At 35.9% G+C, this 22355-nt stretch overlaps 3 protein-coding genes across 3 annotated transcripts in view; 2 read left to right on the top strand and 1 right to left on the bottom strand.

Moving 5' to 3' along the window:
* Positions 1-22355, bottom strand: part of LOC306869969 (CCN family member 1-like) — a 1026947-nt gene that overhangs the window by 736808 nt on the left and 267784 nt on the right. The gene's annotated exons all lie outside the window — the stretch shown is intronic.
* On the top strand, positions 858-9245 carry pip5kl1 (phosphatidylinositol-4-phosphate 5-kinase-like 1). Its single transcript, XM_079416758.1, has 10 exons — positions 858-1061; positions 1939-2133; positions 4140-4190; positions 4374-4528; positions 5429-5553; positions 5759-5793; positions 5882-5937; positions 6245-6357; positions 6439-6601; positions 8258-9245. Exons 1-10 carry the CDS (start codon positions 1047-1049, stop codon positions 8715-8717), a joined length of 1368 nt encoding a protein of 455 aa, XP_079272884.1. The 5' UTR covers positions 858-1046; the 3' UTR covers positions 8718-9245.
* sh3glb2b (SH3-domain GRB2-like endophilin B2b) overlaps positions 9736-22355 on the top strand; it is a 32551-nt gene continuing 19931 nt past the window's right edge. The window contains exons 1-5 of the mRNA XM_079416795.1: positions 9736-9875; positions 14211-14352; positions 16072-16200; positions 17066-17199; positions 19087-19179. Of these exons, the coding sequence (XP_079272921.1) occupies positions 9813-9875; positions 14211-14352; positions 16072-16200; positions 17066-17199; positions 19087-19179 (561 nt within the window). The 5' untranslated portion in view covers positions 9736-9812. The remainder of the gene's footprint in view (positions 9876-14210; positions 14353-16071; positions 16201-17065; positions 17200-19086; positions 19180-22355) is intronic.

Genomic DNA, 22355 nt, shown 5'->3' with positions numbered 1-22355 from the left:
AAATCTGATTAATATTCAAATTGTTTGTCACAAATCAACATCTCAGGAAAATGTTATGGGGTTTCAAATCAAAATATGAGTTCTTTTGGATTATTCCAATACATCTGTCAGTGATGCTAGTGCAGGTTCTCTCCCTTTTTTTGCTATTGATATATTATATTGATATTACACCAGTTATTAAGAATTAAACTTAATAAAAGCATGATTATTACACATTTTGGGAGACAAAACAATTGAATAGGAAAATAAATTACATATCAATATTCTTATGAAATATTAGATATTATGAAAATCTGACCAATTATTACTCCCATTATTACACTTCTTTTTCAACATGCTGTCCCAACAGAGCATCAGGCTAATATGCAAATTGCATATTTTATATATATTTAACAGTTTATAGATAACATTGTGTTCAATGGGAAAACCAGTTTATGGATATTTTACACACATATTGCATAAAGCAAAGTGGTATATCAAATCATTCTTTTATATCTTTTATATATCATCATTATAAAAAAAATTAGAATCAGGACCATGGGTGATTTTTAAAAAATCACATTTGCCTTTTGATGTCTATTCATGTTATTGAAAAACTGGTTATTTAGTTTAGTTATTCATTTTTTTCTTATGCTGTAAACAATGCAATGACATGAAAAATGACTAAATTCACAAAGCTTTGTTTTTTGGTCTAAGGAGTATATATAAAGAGAGAATGCACTATGTGTAGAACATCCTAGTTCAAGGTTGTGATATGTGAAAGATACTAATCTACTATCACCATCAGTTTGGTCTGTTTGTGTCCGCATACTTACCCGTGTGTTCCGTATCTAAGCACAGAGCGGCAGTGTGTGTGTGTGTGTGTGTGTGTGTGTGTGTGTGGGATGGGCCGCTGCAGTGGCGCTCGTTCTAATGAGAGTCTGGTCGAGCTCGAGCTGCTCATCCACACACGGCCAGTGTCAGGTCACGCGAGGACAGAGAGAATGCGCTGATCTCCTCATCCACAACCCGGCGGACAGACGAGGACATGTACTAAAGGACCCATAATGAATCGCACTGAGGTACGTGCACGTCTGTTTTTATTAGACAGAAAGACCTTGTTTCTGTTTTTTTTTCTCGAACTGAGGGTAAAAGTTCCTGACAGCTCGACTAGCTCTTCCTGTTTTAATATTTGTTGGTTTGTTAAAAATGTTCATCAAAAACTGGCCTTGTCTGATTCAGAATAGTAAAAATATACATTATATTGGACTTTAACTTTAAATCTGCACTTCATTATGTGGATCTGATGACAGAGGTATTTTTCAGTCCCAGGCTGCATTTAGAGGGGGAAAAGCTGCAGACTGATATTGAAAAATTGAATTTCTTCATGCAGAACAGCTGATTCCCATCACTGCAGACAAATAAACTTATGTCTGAAATATTTCTCTGTCAGTCAGTGAACAGTGCAGAAGAATCCATTTAGGCACATGACACTTGGGAGGACAAATTGGCTGAAAAATGATTTCCTCATGTGCAAAGAACACACTGGTGTCTTAAAGCTGCAGGGCATTTTTATGTTTTTTTTGCAGCTGATGGAATGTCAGATTTGAGTTATGACCTGCTGCAGGTGCTCTGCTCTCCCATGATGGTGCTGTATTCACTAGTAATAAAGATGTATAAATAAGTAATAATAATTTCCCTTTCTTGAGTGGCCCCACCTTAAGATCTCTTGAACAGATACAGTTTTTCTGTTGTTCTGTTGTCAGGGAGACCTTAACCAGTTTCAAGATGATGACCAATCCCTCTGTCATTATAACACGAGTAGAGTGCAGTAAAATATATTGACGTCTCATATATACACACACATTCACAAAATACTGATAAAAATGATGTGGTAATGCTTTAAGGCTTTACAAGTTGGTGTACTGTTTATAAGTACATGTCCATTGTATGTTGTAGATGGAGATGTCAGGGCCAGGTGCGAGCCGACACAGTCGCACAGTGAAGAGGAGACAGTGGGGAAGACTGAGGCAGCAATGGAAACTGCTGGGTCTGTTTGAGATCGACCAGCAGCATGAGTTTTACAGTCTCACCTGTATGATGAAGGAAGGGCTGTTTGCCGCTGTGCAGAACACCATTGACAACCCTTTACCTGTGAGTATACCCATGTTTATGAACATACACCTCATCCAGTCCCTATTGAATATCACTTCTTCCATCTTAAGGAAAAGATTGCAATTGGAAAGATGCAGTTATAGCTAGAGTTGTGATTGGTTTGTGGACTCCCAGGGGTCTGTGGAGAAGATATAAAACACACATAATTTTCTTTTATCAGTATCGGCCAAGTATGTTACACTCAAAATGAACTTGTCTTTGTGACAGGAGCTTCCAGTGCAGATAAAGTTACAGACATAATAAAGGCAATAAAATAGAATATAAGGCAATAACAAAAAATAGGCTATAAATGTAAATATAATACAATCCAGTAATAAATACAGGACATACACAATAGACAGAATTACAATGTACATATATGCTATTGAAAATGGAAAACCTTAATGCCGTTTCTTACTATGTACATTAGAGTATGAGTATTTCAATTTCTGTCTATTCACAAAGCTATAATGAAATAGAAACCGGATGGAAAGCCAATAGAAAGCCACATTTTTTCACTTTTTGATTTTTTTCAATTCACCATTACATTTTTCCTTAATCAGATTTATCAAAACATTTTATTCAAATCTTTTTGTTTTACCCCCAGACTAGTCTGTTCATTAGTGACATCAGCTATTGTTAACATCTACTACTCAAGCTGATATGAACAAATGTATCTATATAGAAGTCACAGATCATTGCAGTCAAACAGGTTTGGAATTATGAAAACAAGTCCAAAATACAATCCCAAGGAAATAAACAGTTCAGCTCACATTACATTATCAGTGTTGAAGTGCACATTGAAATGAAAGGTGAGAGAGACGGCCGCTTTGGCATGATCAAAGACCTCCAAGGAGACAGGCGTGTTCTATTTACCATTAATTAGTATGAGGACAAGCTCCACAGAGAGGACCAGATTTAGTGTGATCTTTCCATGGAGACTGTGTGTTTGTGGCACTGAAGGGGCTCCGTATTACAATGTTTAGTCTTGATTAGAGCTGTTTTTATCTTGGTAATTTGCTCAAGAGTAACAGAGCATATGGTGTGAAAGAATAACCAAGTGTTTTTCGAACACCATTGTATTGCACGCACTGGGGAGGAGGGGGAATTAAAACAATGCAATAGTGCTGAGTGCACGGTAGCGCCACAAGAGAGGGCAGAAATGTTCAAGCAGAAATTAGTGGCTTTTTTAAACCATGAAAAAGAGAATGTAGATTGCAGTTGAGTAAGTGGCATGAATAAATAATAAGCATATAACTGATACACAATGTATATATAAGCTTTAGCATATTATAGAGGAACAAGAGAGTACTGTTCATCTCTGAATGTGGTACTGTATGTGCATGACTCATTTTTTCCCCACATAGGTTTGTCACATTTATGATGTTTCGTAGATTATTCACATAGCATTGCTATGCTTTCTATGAATCAATTTTCTTATTGAGATGACAGAATATTGAAACTGTGGCATTCACTGATGCCTAAAAGAAATACAGGGCTTTCAGCAAACCGAGGACACTCCCAGCTGGCATTTTTAGTATGGTAAAACCAGACAAGATAGAATTGGATAGTTCTGGTCCTAGATTCTGTCAATAATATGTTACAGCCATGCTAAAATACATATTTACGTGTCAGGGAACATAAGTAATTAATGAAATTTGTCAAATAATATATCGTTTTTGTGAAAAAATATGCCTTTTTATGTTGTAAATCATTTTATGATAGCAGTAAGACAATTACTCATGGTCATGTGCTTGTTCACTAACACACACACACACACACACTCACATAGATGTTGTTGCTGACCCCTGATTCTATTGAATCCAGGCTGCTTCGGCAGCAGTATGATGCATGAATGTGCTGCCTGTTTTCTGGGGGTCAAATCACTTTTGCAACTCTCTCTCTCACACACTTAAACAACAAAAAGGAAAACAATACCTGCAAAAACATGTAATCAACTATACAATATACTTTTCAGTATTGATAATATATTTTGTGTTTTTTAGGATGAGCTTTCTGAGGATGACTATACTCTTGAAGTTACTCAAATCCATAAGGTATGTTAAAAGAAAAAGCCAGCACTTCTTACTACACTTGTAGCATATTTTGCTGTACCGGACAAAATGTGATGTAATTACTAAGCTATTGTTGAGCATGTGCTTGTTTTGCTTGAATTATGCGTAAGATATTAATGTATAATTTCTACTGAATCTCTTCTGTTGTGTTTGTGACTGTTGAAGGACTTCAGGATGGACACGTACGCTGGGCCGGTGTTTGCCAGTCTGCGGCGCTCCCTGGGGATGACAGAGAAGGAATATCAGCAGTCCCTCTCTTCTGAAGGCAGCTACCTGCAATTCATCAGCAATTCTAAGAGCAAGGCAGACTTCTTCCTAACGTGAGTCAGGACACATGCTTCACATGCAGGAGCATATGCACTAGGCGCAGTATAAGGAGAAAACAGACCACTTATAGAAAAATAAATGGGAGAAATCACATAGTTCAATGTGGCCTGTATAAGAAGTGCTGTACTTCATTTTAAGGAGTTTTTTTGATAGATTTTTGTATTCTAGAACCTGCATATCATTTTCGCATGATTTCAGCCACATGTATACTTTTGTTGTCAGATTTCTTTCTTTGAAATACAGGTGCACCTCAAAAAATTTGAATATCGTGAAAAAGTTCATTTTTTATTGTAACATTTCAAAAAGTGAAACTTTCATATATTTTAGATTCATTACATGTAAAGTAAAACATTTCAAAAGTTTTTTGTTTTAATTTTGATGATTAGAGCTTACAGCTCATGAAAGTCAAAAATCAGTATCTCAATATATTAGCTGTATATGTTTTGATTTGAATTGTTATTGAAGCATAATGCTTCTTTCTGGGGTTCCTCCCCATTCATTTAGATAGGAGCTATACTATATATGACAGTTACTGCCCTGTTGTGCCTTGAGTGAACTTATATAGGCCTATACATAAATATATACCCTACTGTTGTAGCAAGGATGGATTAAATGGATCAAAAGTGACAGTAACAACTTAAAAATTATTTTGGACTTTTTATTAATCAAAAAATCCAAAGACAAAAGTATCATGATTTCCACAGAAATATTAAGCAGTAATATATTTCATTGTTTTATTTTACTGATTTCTAAACAAATAAATGCGGCCTTATACTTATTTTAAAAAGCATTTAAAAATCTCACTGACCAGACTTTTTAACGGAATAGTATATATATATGTTTGATATCAAACCAAATGTCCTTTAACACACAATTCTCTGTTCTCTGTTTAGTAATGACAAGCGGTTCTTCTTAAAGACACAGAGTAAAAGAGAAGTGCGATTTCTCTTGTCTAACTTGAGAATCTACATGGAACATCTGGAGAAGTACCCACACTCTCTGCTCGTCAAATTTTTAGGTGAGAAAAAGGAAGCTATTAAATTAACATTACTTTTTCAACAAATGTTACTGGACAAAAAAAAATAAAAATGTATCCACCAGTTTTAATGCATTATGAATTTGAAGGTGTAATTCATGATGATTTACACTAGAAACCTTAAAACCCTGAATGCTTATCTTTATCGCATCCATTTAAGCAATTGTCATGCTTGATTCATGGACAGGTGTTCACAGGATCAAAATAGCACATCAGAGGATGGTAATTATTTCGCTTTACATCTTTACATCGCGTTACTTTTTTTTTTTTAAATACGTACGTTATAAAACTACTGGTTTTCTGTGTGCAGAAGTACTTTATTGTGATGCAAAGTGTCTTTTACCCTGATGACAGAATCACAGCGAGGTAAGATTCACTGCATGTTATAAATGGAAATGGTGAAGTGTTAACGATTCGTCCATTATCAATCATAAATATTTAATGTTTCTAATCTCTCCATCACTTCTGTGAAAGTACACCACAGAAGATGTCATCTTGACTTACTAAAATCCACAGCCTTGCAATTATTGGTTATTAAATTGCTTTGACTTTTAGCTGTTACTTTTGGCTTGCACTAATGGTAAGAATAATGATCCAATTCATCACTCCCACCTCCTTCTCCATTACTCTGCCTCCCTATTTTTACATTCACCCTTTTCTCTCAATGTTTAAGGTATGATATAAAGGGCTGTGAGGTGAGCCGGTGGACGGACCCAGCCCCTAAAGGCAGCCAGATCATTGTTGTTTTGAAGGATCTTAATTTTGAAGGACAGTTCATTCAGTTAGGTAATCTCAGTTCCTTGTATGATATTTAGACTTCATCTGCAACACTACGTTCGATCCTTTGTTTCCTTGTTTATATGACAGATCAGCAATGCCCTTGGCTCCTGCGTCAGGTGGAGATTGATACTGCCTTTCTTCAGACGCTCAATGTGTTGGACTATAGCCTCTTGCTTGCCCATCAGCCCCTGCACCAGGATGAACTCAGCCAGAGTCTCTCTTTCACAGCACTCATCATGCGCGCCAAAAAGTGAGCATAAGTTTAGTTTATCATGCATATAGTCATCTACAAACAACCATAGACATTTACAAAGATGTTTTAATGAAGGTCTGCCTGTGCACATTGTTTAAAGATTTCAGATTCTTCTTGAAAATATGATCAAAATAACCTGAAATCTTCACAAGCTCGATAATTTAATGTTACTACTTAAGGGAAGTTAGTGTTATTAGTATTACATTTCATTTAGGAACACTACTGTTCTCTGTCAAAATTGATCTTGCATTCAAGATGTGGTCAAAACAAGATGTGAGCACTAAAAAAAAAAACTTTGGACAGTTTATGTATAATAAATGGAAACTTAAATGTATTTCTGTACCTAAAAAAGCATGTTGAATAGAAAACAGTGAAGAGTATGAATGTCAATTTTCACAAAAGTAGTATACACATTTCAGTGAAGTCTCAAGGTTGGTGTAGTCTCTGGCATTCATAATTGTATAAAAACTATTCTTGACACAGATAGCACAAATACTTTTGGCTGGTCGCTGCTATCCCACACAGCCATTTGAATGAACTGCTCATGCTTGACTACTGAGGTGCACGCAGAATATAGTGATGAACTTTATATGATTAAGTGGATTAAAATACTGATGTTGGCTCTTGTTTTAATTATTCTAATAGTTCAAAGACAATATTTTCTTCAAAACGTTTCAGTCATACTTTATTTTAAGGTCCAATTCCCGCTATTAACAAACCATTAACTTGACTTTTCCTCAATAAATTCCTAATTTCCTGCTTACTAATACTTAGGAAGCTAGTTGTTAAGTTTAAGTATTGGGTAGGATTAGGGATGTAGAATATGGTCATGCAGAATATGTGCTTTATAAATACTAATGAGCAGCCAATGCTTAATAAGCAACTAGTTAATAGTGAGAACCGCTGCCTCCTATCTCTAGTTTAGTTCAGTATTTAAGGATAACAGGCTTTACCCTGACTGTGAATGTTCATGTTCACCTCTGTTTCCAAATCCTTCTCTTTCTTCTCCAAACGGCCATTGGCAGGCAGGCATGTAGCTATCATATCTAGCTTATTAAACTATAATAATAACCATGCGTGTACTTGCTACTACTATTCCATTAGTCACCGAACATCGTCTCATATACTGCATTTATCAATAATTTAAACTAATGGTTTACTCAAAAAATGATGCAAGTCTTACTTATTCTCATGTCTTTTGAAACCTGTATGACTTTGTCTTTTCCATAGAACACAAAAGGACATATAGCACAATGTCCAAGCTGCTCTTTTCCATACAATGAAAGTGAATAGTGACCGTCAAGCTTTTCAGTGAACAATGACTTAGATTTCAGTTTGTTCCTCACACAAAGTTAGCATATGACTACTTTTCATTGTGTGGAGAAGAGCAGCATGAACATTCTGCAAAACATCTTTTTGTGTTCCACACAAAAAAGAAAGACATACGGGTTTGGAAGTACATGATGGTGAGTAAATGATGTAAGATTTTCAATTTTGGGGTAAACTATACCTTTAACAGCATGGAATGTCCAGGTGTAATAATCTTCTGCAGAAAAAAAAGAGCTTCAACCGAGAAACAAGCAACATTTAACAATTGTTCCGTAGGTTAATGTTCTTTGTTCTGTTCTGTGTTCCTCTCTGACTGGCTGTTAGGTCAGTAAATGCAACATCCAGTCCTACACATGCCACTTCACCAACTGTTCCCGGGATGGTGGCAGAGGAAGACTTCACACTCCTCTCCTCAGAATTAAATACAACACAATGTCACGTAACAGAAATGCACAATGGCAATGGTGCAACGGACATAGCAAGTCCTGAGGAAGACAAAATTGAGCAACAAAGTAGAGTGGGAACAGAGTCAGCCGATCTACAAACGTTCCAGGCCCAGAACCGGAGATTGCTTCCTAACTTCAAAAACCCGCTTCATGTCATTGATGGACCGGAGCAGCGTTACTTCATTGGAATAATTGACATCTTCACTGTTTATGGTTTCAAAAAGAGGCTTGAGCATCTGTGGAAAAGACTGAGACACCCACGACAAACATTCTCCACAGTCAGTCCTCCAGCTTACTGTCACAGGCTGTGCCAGTGGGTTCAGGACCATACTAAATAAAATTAGAGAGCTTGGATGACAGATGGACACACTGTTTGTTCGCACACCTGACTCATACATACCTCGTAATGTAAACACAGTGGAAAGGATCTGAATGTACATTTGAGGGTGAACGTTTTTATAATGCTAATGCAAGTGCTTGTTGGAACACTGTAGTTCATGAAAAATGCAAAAGTTAAAAGTTGTATTGATTTAAAATGGTTATGTAAGAAGCTGCATATGGATGAAACCTATTACAAAAACATGGGGAGTGTAACTTTGGATTTAAGCATTTTTTTCATAATTGAATTATGTAAAACTGGTTACATATATCCCATTTATTGATAAGTACATTGTTACCATTTGATTGCCAGCTGTCCAGAACAGAAACGCTTTTGAGACTGACAACTTGTCAACAAATGCAGGGTCACTTCCTTCCTGCTGTTTGTCACGTACAGAAACTGTTATGTGAAACTACACAAGTGGGCATTCAAATGCTTTCAGAAATATTTATGCAGTATAATAATAAAAAATAATGTTTGATATTTGCATCTTCTTGAATGATTTAGATAAATAATGTCAAGCTGCTACTGTGCTATTTGTAATTGACCAATTTATATTGCTGGAGCAAACATTTTTGAGCACATTCTGTTAAAATTAAAAATGTGCTTATTAAAATAATGGAGGGAAGCAAAGAAAATGTCATTGTGAATCTGAGGGGGCATTTTTGATCATCTTATGATGCTGTAATGTTTCTTTTATGGAAAGCCAGTGTTAGTATAGGAAAAATACAAATATCTATCTATCTATAATTAATTGAATATTAATGGAATTATACAGTTTACTTGTACAGACCACAGAGGATACTTTTTTTAAATTATTTTTCATTACAAGTATTGTATAAAAAAAAAGAAAATAGTTACGATACCCAAAACAATACGTTCACAGTAACAGGAGTTTAGCCCTAAACTAGGCTGAGTAGAGGATGGCCGATGTAACTGATGGTAACTCCAGGTTGCGCTGTCGAATCAACCTCGTCCTGCACAATCGATCCCGTTGCAGGGACAACCAAGAAGCTGATGTTGCCGAAACGCACGCAGTGAAAACACTGACACGATGGATTTCAATGTCAAGAAACTAGCGTCGGATGCAGGTGTCTTCTTCACTCGTGCTGTCCAGGTATGCAATGACCCAGTGTTTTCTGGTTACGTAGTTGCGTTCAGCCATAATTGAGAGGGATGGATGTGCGAACTCGCGTCAATGAATGAACTGCTTCGCTCCGTTGGCCTTATATAGATCCTCACGCGAACACTCAGAAACCTCGCTTTCTGTAAACATTCATGTATTTGTCAGTGTTCAAGCGAACAACCCTTGTTTGTCATGATGTGATGATCTGTATTTTCCTCGGCATTGTAAGCCGATAGACGCAAGCCAAACCCGTATCCATTATTAATGGCTGTTCATGTGACAGTCACCTACAGACGAAGCCCTGTTTTCTACAAAACAGTTTTTTTTTTTTTTTTTAATGATGCTCATGTTACTGTTTGTCCAAAAAATGCTTACTCTATCGAAATATAACAAAAAATATACACAGTTTGTATAAAAACACATACGACAGTAAACAGGTTGATAATTGACCAAAGTTTAAAGGGACAGATCACCTCAACATGAAAATACTCGTCATCATATTCATCCGCATGGTATTTTGAACCTGTATGATTTTGGTCACAAAAGATGCTCTGCTACTGTTTTTCCCACAGAATGAACGTGAATGGTAATCAGTTAAAATGAGTGAATAACAGTGTTGGGCAAGCTACTTGGAAAATATAGCAAGCTAAGCTACAGCAATATGGCAAAAGCTATTTTTCATTTTTATATTGAACCAACATCATACCAAGTCAATGCTCTCTCAGTGATCAATAAAACTGTCAGTCAAGCAGATAGACAGGCATAATAGTTCAGTTTAACTGTTCCAAACCAATTTGGCAACAAAAATCAGTATAATGTACAGGGCCGGATTTACCTTATATTGTGTCATAGGCAAAATATATATTTTTTAAACCTCCTATTGGTAGTTGGTATTGTGGCTTTATTGTATACAGATACATTTATATAAATGGTAACACTTCACAATGAGGTGCATTAGTTAACTAGTGTAGTTAACATGAACTAAGATTGAACAATACTTCTGCAGCATTAATGTTAATTTCAACATGCACTAATGCACTATTACAGTTTTTCTCAGTCGCTTTGGTGCATTTCTCAGATCAAAAATGAAATAATAATTCAACCTCCACATCATCTAGTCACTTGTGCACATCATAAGAGCAGTTTTGAACAAGTTGGAATTGCTTTGGTACATTCATGCAATCGATTATGTACATTTGACTGCGTTTTCCTACATTATCAGTTGCTAATGTCATGTTGCTCAAAATGTATTAGTTCTCTGTGCAGTAGTCTTACCCATTAAAACATCTATAGTTCATCCTATAAGTCATTAAATGCAAAATGGTTGATCTAGTTCTAGTGATCTAGAAGCATATTTTCTAAACATGTAAATTTGCCATGGATTGTGCAGGTGAGTCTTGGCTTTCATTAATGAAGAGAATGTAGATCAACCAATGATAAAATCAATTCTCTGAATTCCCTCATACAGTGCTGCATGCTAAAGCAAAGCTCTGCCTTTCTAATTTTGTGCCCAGATTTCTTTTTCTTTTCTATATCATAATGATGTTGTAATGTTTTGTTGTTGTTTTTTGGCAGATCACTAGTAAAAGTGTAACTGTGAATCCTATCCAGTCTCTTTCAATCAATATCCCACATACAGTAATATGTAAATTATACTTTTGAAATGGATATATGGCATGCATAAGAAGTGCAGCCTTCTGCATTTCAATACAGTCATCTAAACTGGTGCCATAGTTTATATCAGGTAATATTAACAGTTTGCACTCTTTATTGACAAAATGTCTTGTTTGTGAGCAATGACACAGGGACTTTTCATTCTGATGGCACTGATATGTTCATTGACATAAATACTTACTTTTGAGAGATGAACTAAAGATTTTGAATAAGTTTCAGGCTTTTGCAGGTAATCCATTGTGTGTGGTGCTGTTTGTACGAATTGTTTTGAGAAATGCACCAAAGTGACTGAGAAAAACTGTCAAATCAAAAGTTGTGTTTGTTAACAGTTAATGCGCTGTGAACTAACATGAATTACCAATGAATGACTGTATTGTCATTAACAAAGATGAATAAATACTGTAATAAATGCATTGTTCATTGTATGCTCGTGTTAGTTAATACAGCTAGCATTAATGAAATCTGTACAACACAAAGCTTTTGTTGTTTATTGTTATTTTATTGTTATATTTTGAGCTTGGCAGGTCTTGGTTACCATTCCCTTTCGTTTTACGGAAAAAAAAGCAGCACAACATCACTGAAGAAAATCCTATCGTTTTTGGAACAGCATGAGAGGGAGCGTTTTAATTTTAATAGACCTTCTGGTACACAGAGTACTGAACGATGTCTGGCCAGCTGGTGTGTTTGTGTGACGGTGTATGTCCATCTGTTTCCATGTGGGTGGTTTTCTTTTAAGCATAAAAAGTTTCTTTTTTTATTAATTACAATATTTGAAGTTTATTATCTAAGATAATCCTTGAAACTGTAAATTGCGACAGATTATATTGTCTATATAATATAAAAAAGGACGTTTATTTCTGAAGGATAAACATTTTCTATCATGAAAAAATATAATAAATGCAACAATTTAATTTCGTTGAAAATGAACTGTTAACAAAAACCATGTGAGGATTCATAGACATTACATGTAGTTAAGTAATACAATCATTAAACTAATGAAATGTAGGGGTGTCAATCTAATGTGAAAATCCTTATAAATTACAACATACGGTTTGGCATTTAAAAAGTGGCATTGTAATACTGATTTATTTTTCTTCGATGCCGTATGCATGCTACAGTATATTTACACAGTGTGAGATGTATTATATTGTCAAAGCATTATGTGTCTTATTCATAGTCATATGACAAGATGCTGTGCAAACACAGTTTGAGGATACCTCATCTGTTATGACCGCCCATATTCTCGGTATGACAGACATTCAAAACTGTAGATGTAGAGGAAATCCTTCATGCTGAATGTGATTTATGGTTTTTTTCCTCTTACACCTCAGGCCTGATTTTTATGCACTGTCAGCAGGGGTCTTTCCTGTGTGTGAGTGAAATATTAAACACCAGCCTCATATTTTTTCACTTTGTCAGAGGAAATCTTCAGGAAATCTGCAGGTCCACCGGCCTGCCAGAAGCCTCCTGTTTATCAGGGCATTTGTTCAGCTGTTAGCTACTCATCTTTAGCATCTAATGGCTGACATTTTAGCCTGCATATTTGGATATCAACTGCAAAGGCACAAACAAGCCGGTGCCATACACTTGTCTGATCCTCTTCCATTTAATTCCAGTTTCTTTAACTGATCTTGTTTATTGTTATGTCTCCCCTGAGAAGACGCAACAAGACTGTTTGCCTTCTGTAGTCTGATTAACCAGGGAGCAGATGGAGGGGGTGTCCCCTATCAGCCAATCACCTTAGCAGACACAGATAAGCATCCCTGCTCAGCCAATCACTACTACTGTACCTGTCCGGGATTTCGTTGCTAACAGATCATTATCACTCAAAGCCACAGTTCTGTCATGGAGTTACTGCAGTCAGAGGCAGTGCACATGAGCTGTAGATTACTGGATATACCACAGGCCCACTCTCAGGCCAATATTTAGCAATAAATAGGTCTTTTAGCAGTCACTTTTAGCTGTTGTACACTACCTTTTAAAAGTTTGGGATCAGTAATATTTTTTAAAGATTTGAAGTCTTGTATGCTTACGAAGGCTGCATGTTTGATTGTAAATACATTAATCAATCTCATTGTGAAATATTATTATTACTATTTAAAGGAAATGTGTTCTGTTTTAATATTTTGTAAAATGTGATGGCAAAGCTGAATTTTCAAAAGCCATTACTCTAGTCTTCCATGTCGCATGATCCTTCAGAAATCATTTCAAAATAAACTAAACATTTCTTGCTATTATCTTTGTTGAAAACTGTTTTGCTGCTTAATATTTTGGGGAATTTTTCAGGATTCTTTAACTTAATGTGTCTGATTTATAGCATTTATATGCTGCTTGATGTGAACTGTGAAACATTGTCTAAACGTAAATATAGCCAAAAGGGGGAATGGCATAATGCCAGCAAATTGTGTGTATAGCTTTAAGAGTATGTCTCCTTGTTTTGCTGAGAATGTTGAGTTTCTGAAGAGTTCAAGATTACTGCTCATTATTTAGTGATTTTAATATTGCACATTTTGTTTAGCATTCTGAGACAATATGTAATGGGAAATTATGCATGCATATTCTTGTTCCTCAGAAAGAACCGCTAATATTTCCTACGTTGTTGTACGAGTGCTGCTCTTACAGACAGACTGAATTGTTTTGTATGTTCTCCAGTACACAGAGGAGAAGCTTGGCCAGGCAGAGAAGACTGAACTTGATGCCCATCTGGAGAACCTGATTGCTCGAGCAGACTGCACCAAAAACTGGACCGAAAAGATCTTCAGACAAACCGAAGTGCTGCTTCAACCCAACCCAAGTAAGAACCTGCATGGGCGTTGTACATTTAAAATCTTCCTCTGAATTACATTTTCTTCAGGAAAATATTCCGTTATTAGATATTGTTTGAAATGTGTGGTCTTGAATGTTGAAAAATGTCTCATGTTGTTGACATTTACCATTAACACAACGAACAGGAACATCCCTTTGTTGACATCAGTCTGCTTTAATGTCACCATTTGCTTGATTACACCACTCTGCATCTGCGTGAAAAATTGGAGAAATTAAATATTCCTGTAGGGGCAGCCAGGGAAATATGATGCCTAACAACCATCTTAAAACAGCAGTGGTGCTCAGGTGTCACGTTATGGGAATGTTCCGTATTATCTTTGCACCCTTGATTTTTATTTTCTCTCTTTTCTTGCTACAATAATTTCACTAATTATAAGAATAAGCAAATGTTTTACAAGGGTGCTGAGATGTACAGCAAACTGGCGTAACAGTTGACATCTGAGCTGTTAATCGTTACTGTGCTCTTGAGCAGGTCACTGTACTGTAAGGCACTTTGGATAAAATAAAATTACACTACTAATAAAAAAATTACACTACTGTTCAAATGTTTTATATTAATTGTATTAGAATGATTTCTGAAGGATCATGTGACACTGAAGACTGGAGTAATGATGCTGAATATTCCACTTTGCCACCATAGGAAAATGTGAAAGTTATTTAAATTGTCATAATATTTTTCGATATCACCGATTTACTGTATTTTAATCACGTAAACGCAGCCTTGGCGAGCATAAGAGACTTCTTTCAAAACATTAAGAAATCTTGCTGACTCCAAATGTTTGAATGGTAGTGGATATCTAAAATTTGCATTTTATGTTGGCAGTTCACAACTGAATAAACAACATGAAACATTTTGTATTAATACTCGTTCGGTTATAATTTCTGAATCATTGATAAGGCCACAGGCTTCAGATGTTTTAGAGTACATATTCATGTACATATTTAAGCATTTAATGTAAGTGCAAGAGGTTCTGATGGCCTAGTGATTGTGTACTAGTAGGAACACTAACCTGTTCTTTCTGACTCTCTCCATGCTCCAGTTGACCAAACTGGTAAGTGTGACTCTACTCGCCGTGGCCTGTGCTTTTGGTCTTTAGTTTAACTCTTTCCTCAAATGACTGATGTTTAGTATTAGACCACGTGTGAGGCTGGCTCTTCTCACTATGTTTTTGTCATGGTAGTACTATCCTTTTGCAGCTAAGTTTGGGTGAATGTCTTGTGGTTTTAGCCAGACACAAGTTTAAACTCCTGTTATATCGTAACCAGATCTGGTTATAAAGTCTGTGAGGCCTCTTCAAATCCTGCTGGCAACACAGAGAGCTGGAATGATTGGTCAAAGACTGTTATTATATCACATTTTCCATTACAACCCCAAATGGGTTTTATGTTTTCATCTGTGATGTCTACATTAAAGACCTGTGTTTTTCGTTCATCTTTTTTTGCTTTATGGTCTCTCGAAACAAAATAAAATAAATCTGGATAAATTAAATTCATAAAGAAATGTAAACCAATATGTATACCAGTGTGATATTGTATATAATTATATATAATATCAGTTTTATCACCCTCAATTTGCTGACTGTGAACTATTGGTTTGGATTGGTGAACATGATGGTGCAAAATGGTGTACTTGATTAAGTTTACTGGAGTAAACCTTGAATAAAGCCTGATGTGAATCTTTATTTAGGTGCCCGTATTGAAGAGTTTTTTTATGAGAAATTGGACAGAAAGATCCCATCCAGAACCACCAATTCAGAGCTGCTGGGACAGTATATGCAGGACGCTGCAAAGGAATTTGGGCCAGGAACTCCATATGGTTCGTATGTTTTTTTGGATTGTTTTTAATCAGAAAACACACAGAAAAGGCTAAATGTTCTTGTGTTAAGATAAAATGGTTACATATTTCCTAACTAAGAAATACTAAGAGACAACAGAAAGCAGTTTGCACAAAATCAAAGTCAAGAATAGAAGTCTGTACTAGAAGCCAGTGCATATTAGTTTATGCTAATCTTTTTTTAAATATGTTTTTTTATTTATGTGATGCACCATATGAGGCGAAATTGCCGCTGCACATGTTCTCTTCTCCCTTTCTCCTGTGACAGTGTTTTAGTAATACAGGTCTCTAACTCAAGTTAATGTTTAGCTGCATGCTTTGTTTCACTAGATGGCACACTTTCTCTTTGGCAAATAGGTGTTCATGGATACTTCTTGGTTATAATTTACTGAGGGAAAGTGTATTAGATCCTGTGATTTTTATTTAGTTTCTTACCTATTATGAGGTTATAAGTATTTATATTAGAACTTTCTATATTATAATTATAGCAATGCTGCTTAAAAAAGATTTATATGATAATCACGCTCTTAGATGTCAACATTAAAAAATAATAATAATAAATAAATAAAAGCTCATGACCATTGCCAAGGTAAATATGACATTATGGATGTAAATACATGAAAAACAAAACAAATGAAAACATGTTTCATTTGCAGAGAATCAAAGCAGCATATGTCTAAAGATGCCTTATGTGAGGCAGTGTTTCATTTTGTGAGTTTAGGTCTCTGATGAAGATAACTTCATACACCTTGATTAGTTAAACATCTTTGAAAATGACTTGACAGAAAAAGACTGAAAATGTCACTGCAATGCTGAGTTGTACATGATGTTTTATGAATGTTTTCAGGCAGTACGTTGATCACTGTTGGAGAGTTTCAGATGAGGTTGGGTGGAGCAGAGCGGGAATTCCTGCAGATGTCAGCTATTAACTTCCTCACACCACTGAGGAACTTTCTAGAGGGTGACTGGAAAACCATTTTTGTAAGTGAAATTCATAATCTCGGTCTCAGATGGTTCACGTCCTTCTGATATGTAAGCCAATTTACAATGGCTGATAATGGCTAGTTACAAGATGATTGGCTGACAAGTCTTTATGGTATCAAAAATACACTTTAATGTAATTTCTATTGAAACTTATGCCATGTATTTAAATATATTTGTAATTAAACATTTGTATTGAAGTTACAATTTAGTAATTTATATATATATATATATATATATATATATATATATATATATATATATTACAATACTACATTTAACTCTTTCCCCGCCATTAACTGGATATCTCGTCAATAAGGCTAGTTCACACTACAAGATTTTAAGCCCGATTAAACCATTTTATTTTATGCAAAGCCAACCAAGTCACCTAAACTAGCCGCATCGGTCGTTTTGCGACTATGAAATGTTTTATTTTTACTTCTAAAATGCTTGTTAAACGAGTTTAAATGTAAGAAATGTTAAATAGCCAACATGTTTAAACGGTAAAATATGTTGTATTAAGAACTGTAGGCCTATTTGAAGAAAATAAAGGCATTTAGGTAAGAAAGAAAGAATAAAAAAAAAAAATCTAAATAAATGAAAAACTAAAACAAAACGAAAGCAGCAGCAACTAAATAAAATAATCAAAAATAAATAATCGTTTTCTAATCAATCTTAGCATGCTTTAATTTTGTGTCGCTAGTGGTTTGCGTCAATAAACTTAAACTAAAATGTTTTTGATCTGCGCTCTGGAAGTGTTCTGTTAATTCTGCTAAACTTTAATTACTAAAACTAAAATTAAAACGAAAACTAAACTGTATAAAAACTATAGGCTAGAAAACTATTCACAAAGTAAAAACTAAACTAAAATTAACCAAATTATTAAAAAATAAAAACGAAACTGAAATTTATAGCGAAAATTGAAAGCAATATTAAAATAAAAATGAATTTAAAAATGCTAAACTATAATAACCCTGACAAGAATGTCTTTCATTGGAGGAAGGGGATCTGCCAAATGAGATGATCGGAATTCGGAGGTGCCGGAATCGTATTTATCTTCTTTAAAATCATATTTAATTATGAGAGTGAAGTGGGGGCGGCACGGCAGGGCTTTGCCTAGAGCTGCTGTTGAGCTTGCGCCGGTGTAATGCCGAATTCTGACCCCCGCCAGATTATTACCCCCCTAGTATTGGTAGGTTTAGGGTTAGGTGTGAGATAGGGCTGCATGATTCTTGCTAAAATGTGAATCACGATTTTTCTCTGTGGGAATTGAGATCACGATTCTCTTACACGATTCTCATTTTTTAAACCAAAATGTATTGCACTCAAGTACAAAAAACCCCCACAGGACATTAAGTATAATAAAGTGCTGGAGTAACAAAAACTTGTCTCTTTTCTTTATTTTAGACCCCTTAAAGTGAATAATTTTAAAGCTTTAAGTTGTTGAACATAAGAGAACATTAACAATAATAAATAAAAATATTCACATTCACACGGGGCGTCGGCGTCAACGCCTCTCATTTACTTTGAATGGAGTGACGTCAAGCGTTGCCGAACTGAATTATGGGTCCCTCGCGTCGCTTCACTGGCGTTGCACGCGGCAGAAGTTGAAAACTTTTCAAATTTTCAAGCGCCAACGCAGGCGTCAGCCAATCAGATCTCCTTATGCAAATACCCTAGCGCAGACGCTAGCCAATCCCGTTCATGCAGCACCAGAAAAGTATGTGATTGGCTGTTATCACTATGACGGCGCATCAACACTGCATACACCGTTGTTTCATTTCTTTTTAAAAATATACTTTTAATATATGACATACACTACAAATGCATATTCAAGTAGACTTGAATATTTCCTTTTCTCCAAAAGTCTGTATGTTCTGTTTTCAGAAAGAGAGAAAGCTACTTGAGAACCGACGCCTTGACCTGGACGTTTGCAAAGCTCGGCTCAAGAAGGCAAAGTTAGCAGAGGCCAAGGCTGCTGTAAGTTTCATTTTCATTTTCACTTATTTCATCACCAGCAAGGCAAGTTTATTTATATAGCACATTTCATACACAGTGGTAACTGAAAGTGCTTCACATAAAAGAAAGTGGAAAAATAATAATCACAGCAATAAAAACAAGGAATTAAAAATAATAATAAAAACAAGGAATTTTAAAATGATATAGAAATTTATTTAATTAATTTAAAACAGTTAAGAGAAAATAATTATACATAAAATACAGTGCAGTCAGTTCAGACGTAGCACAGTGCTCATTCAACAAATGCACAGCTAAACAGATGAGTTTTGAGTCTTGATTTAAATGTGGCTAATGTTTTAGCACATCTCATCTCTTCTGGAAGCTGATTCCAACTGTGGACGGCATAATAGCTAAAAGCGGACTCCCCTTGTTTTGTGTGAACCCTCGGTATTTCTAACTGACCCGATCCTAATGATCTAAGTGGTCTGTTAGGTTTATATTCAGTGAGCATATCAGCAATGTATTTAGGTCCTAGGCCATTGAGTGACTTATAAACGAGTAAAAGTACTTTAAAATCAATCCTAAATGTAACTGGAAGCCAGTGTAAGGACCTGAGGACTGGTGTGATATGCTCAGATTTTCTGGTTCTAGTCAGAATCCTGACAGCAGCATTCTGGATGAGCTGCAGCTGTCTAATGGTCTTCTTGGGAAGGCCGGTGAGGAGACCATTACAATAATCCACCCTGCTGGTGATAAAGGCATGAACAAGTTTCTCCAAGTCTTGACTGGAAACAAAACATCTAATTCTTGCAGTGTTTTTGAGATGATAGTATGCTGATTTAGTTACTGCTTTGACATGACTACTGAAACTAAGGTCTGTCTCCAGAATCACCCCAAGATTTCTGACTTGATTTTTAGTTGTTTGACCTTGAGAACTTCATCTTTGTTTCCAAATGCAATGACTTCAGTTTTCTCCTTGTTTAATTGAAGAAAGTTTTGGCACATCCAACTGTTAATTTCATCAATGCATTGGCAGAGGGAGTCAATGGGGCTATAGTCATTTGGAGATAAGGCTAGGTAAATCTGGTTATCATCAGCATAGCTGTGATAGGCAATTTGGTTCTTCCTCATTATCTGACTTAGTGGGAGCATATATACAAGCTAAACAAGAGCGGTGCAAGAATTGAGCCTTGTGGGACTCGGCATGTCATAGCCGTCCACTTAGACTTATGCTCTCCTATACTCACATAATAACCTCTCCCTTCTAAGTATGACCTGAACCATTTGAGCACCATCCCAGAAAGCCCGACCCAGTTTTCCAGCACTGATATTTTGCCAGAATCAGAATTGAAGCGAATATCATTTATTATCTTAATGAGTGCTGTCTCTGTGCTGTGATGCGCTCGGAAACCAGATTGAAAATTGTCCAGGTATCCATTTGAGTTTAAGTAGTTGTTCAGCTGATTAAAAACTACCTTTTCTATAATCTTACCTATGAAAGGAAGATTTGATATTGGTCAATAGTTGCTCAACATTGTGTTATCAAGATTGCGCTTTTTCAGAAGGGGCTTAACAACTGCAGTTTTGAGGGAATTTGGAAAAGTCCCAAAAAGAAGTGAGGCATTCACCACTTCTAAGAGATCTGCTTCCAAACAGTTAAGCACACTTTTGAAAAAAGATGCGGGAAGTGAGTCAAGATAGCAGGTTGACGATTTAAGATGTTATACTATTTCTTCCAAAATTTTGCTATCAATTGCTTTCAAAACAGACATAGTCACTTCTTTTTGAAATTGCGGTCGAATCTGTGGTGTGACCTCTGCATAACTTGAGGATGTGCCAATCTCCTTTCTGATATTATTGATCTTCTCAGAAAAGAAGGAAGCAAACTCATTGCATGTGCTGTCGGAGAGCATTTCACTGGGAATCTGACTTGGGGGGGTTTGTCAGTCTCTCAACAGTTGCAAAAAGAGTGCGAGTGTTGTTTAAGTTACTGTTTATAAGGTTTGAGAAGAAGGTCTGTCTAGCTGTGGCTAGTTCCACATTGAAAGCATGAAGGCTGTCTTTATAGATGCTATAGTGAATTTCGAGTTTCGTCTTCCGCCACATCCGCTCAGCTTTTCTTGATTGTCTTTTCATACTCTGAACTGCTGTTGATTTTCTCCAAAATTATTTTTGTCTGCCCGTCTTCTTGCTGACCTTTATCGGAGCAATATCATCTATAACATTCTTAACTTTTGAGTTAAATGAATCCAGGAGAAGATCAACAGAGTCTGCAGAAATGCTTGGTTTTAAAGATATTGCCTTCATAAACAGTGCACTAGTGTTCTCATTAATGCATCTCTTTCTGATAGAGACAGATCTAGATTCAGTGGTGACAGAGATCAATATATCAAAGAAAATACAGAAGTGATCAGACTGTGCTACATCCTTAATAACAATGGATGAAATGTTTAGACCTCTACTGATGAGTAAATCTAGAGTGTGTCCACGTTTGTTCATCATCACGTCTTCCTCCTTTCACGTTCTTTCATCTCCTCCACCACCCTCTCATCACAAACCGCTTATGAGCTGTTAAGGAGGATTCGGATCTCTAGAGGGACATTTCAGGAAGTATGACCTAAAGCAGGGGTCTCCAACACATCGCTTGCGAACTACCAGTAGCTCATTGCCTGACTGAAAGTAGCTCACCAAGAATACTTTTCATCCAATCAGAGTGAGCAAATATAGACTGGTGTCCCACCCCCTCCAATGCAAATAAATTTATTTGACATATTATCCATTACTCTTATTCATATATGACCATTCAGATGTAATTACAATATAATAGAATAACAACCAACAATAGAAAAAAAATTATATATATATATATATATATATATATATATATGACGTTTCAATCAAGTACTTCATCACGCTTATCAGGCTACAAGGCAGTATTAGCTTAAAAACTACTTGCATGAGAATGAGTAAGGAAGGCGGTCAAGAAAAGAAAAAGAAAAAAATCTATTATTTTCACGAGGAATGGGAGAGTAAGTTTTTCTTTACGAATGTAAATGAAAGATGTGTGTGCTTAATTCGGATTATCAACTCAATTCGATCAAAGTCCAAACAGCACAGATGCTTCAAACTCTTTCTTGATGAATTTTCTGCAGAGTATGGCGATCTCTTATTTCCCACAGAAGTGAGGTGGTTGAGTA

This window comes from Barbus barbus (genome assembly GCF_936440315.1).
Source record: "Barbus barbus genome assembly, chromosome: 5".
NCBI lineage: Eukaryota > Metazoa > Chordata > Actinopteri > Cypriniformes > Cyprinidae > Barbus > Barbus barbus.
The sequence above is the reverse complement of the archived record's forward strand: the minus strand, read 5'-3'. Positions and strand labels throughout refer to the sequence as shown.

What these genes read in the sequence shown, in the direction of transcription:
- pip5kl1 (XM_079416758.1), top strand. An exon ending in CCATTGACAACCCTTTACCT is followed by an intron (nt 2,134 to 4,139) that starts GTGAGTATACCC and finishes TGTGTTTTTTAG; the next exon opens with GATGAGCTTTCTGAGGATGA. An exon ending in AGGACAGTTCATTCAGTTAG is followed by an intron (nt 6,358 to 6,438) that starts GTAATCTCAGTT and finishes TTTATATGACAG; the next exon opens with ATCAGCAATGCCCTTGGCTC.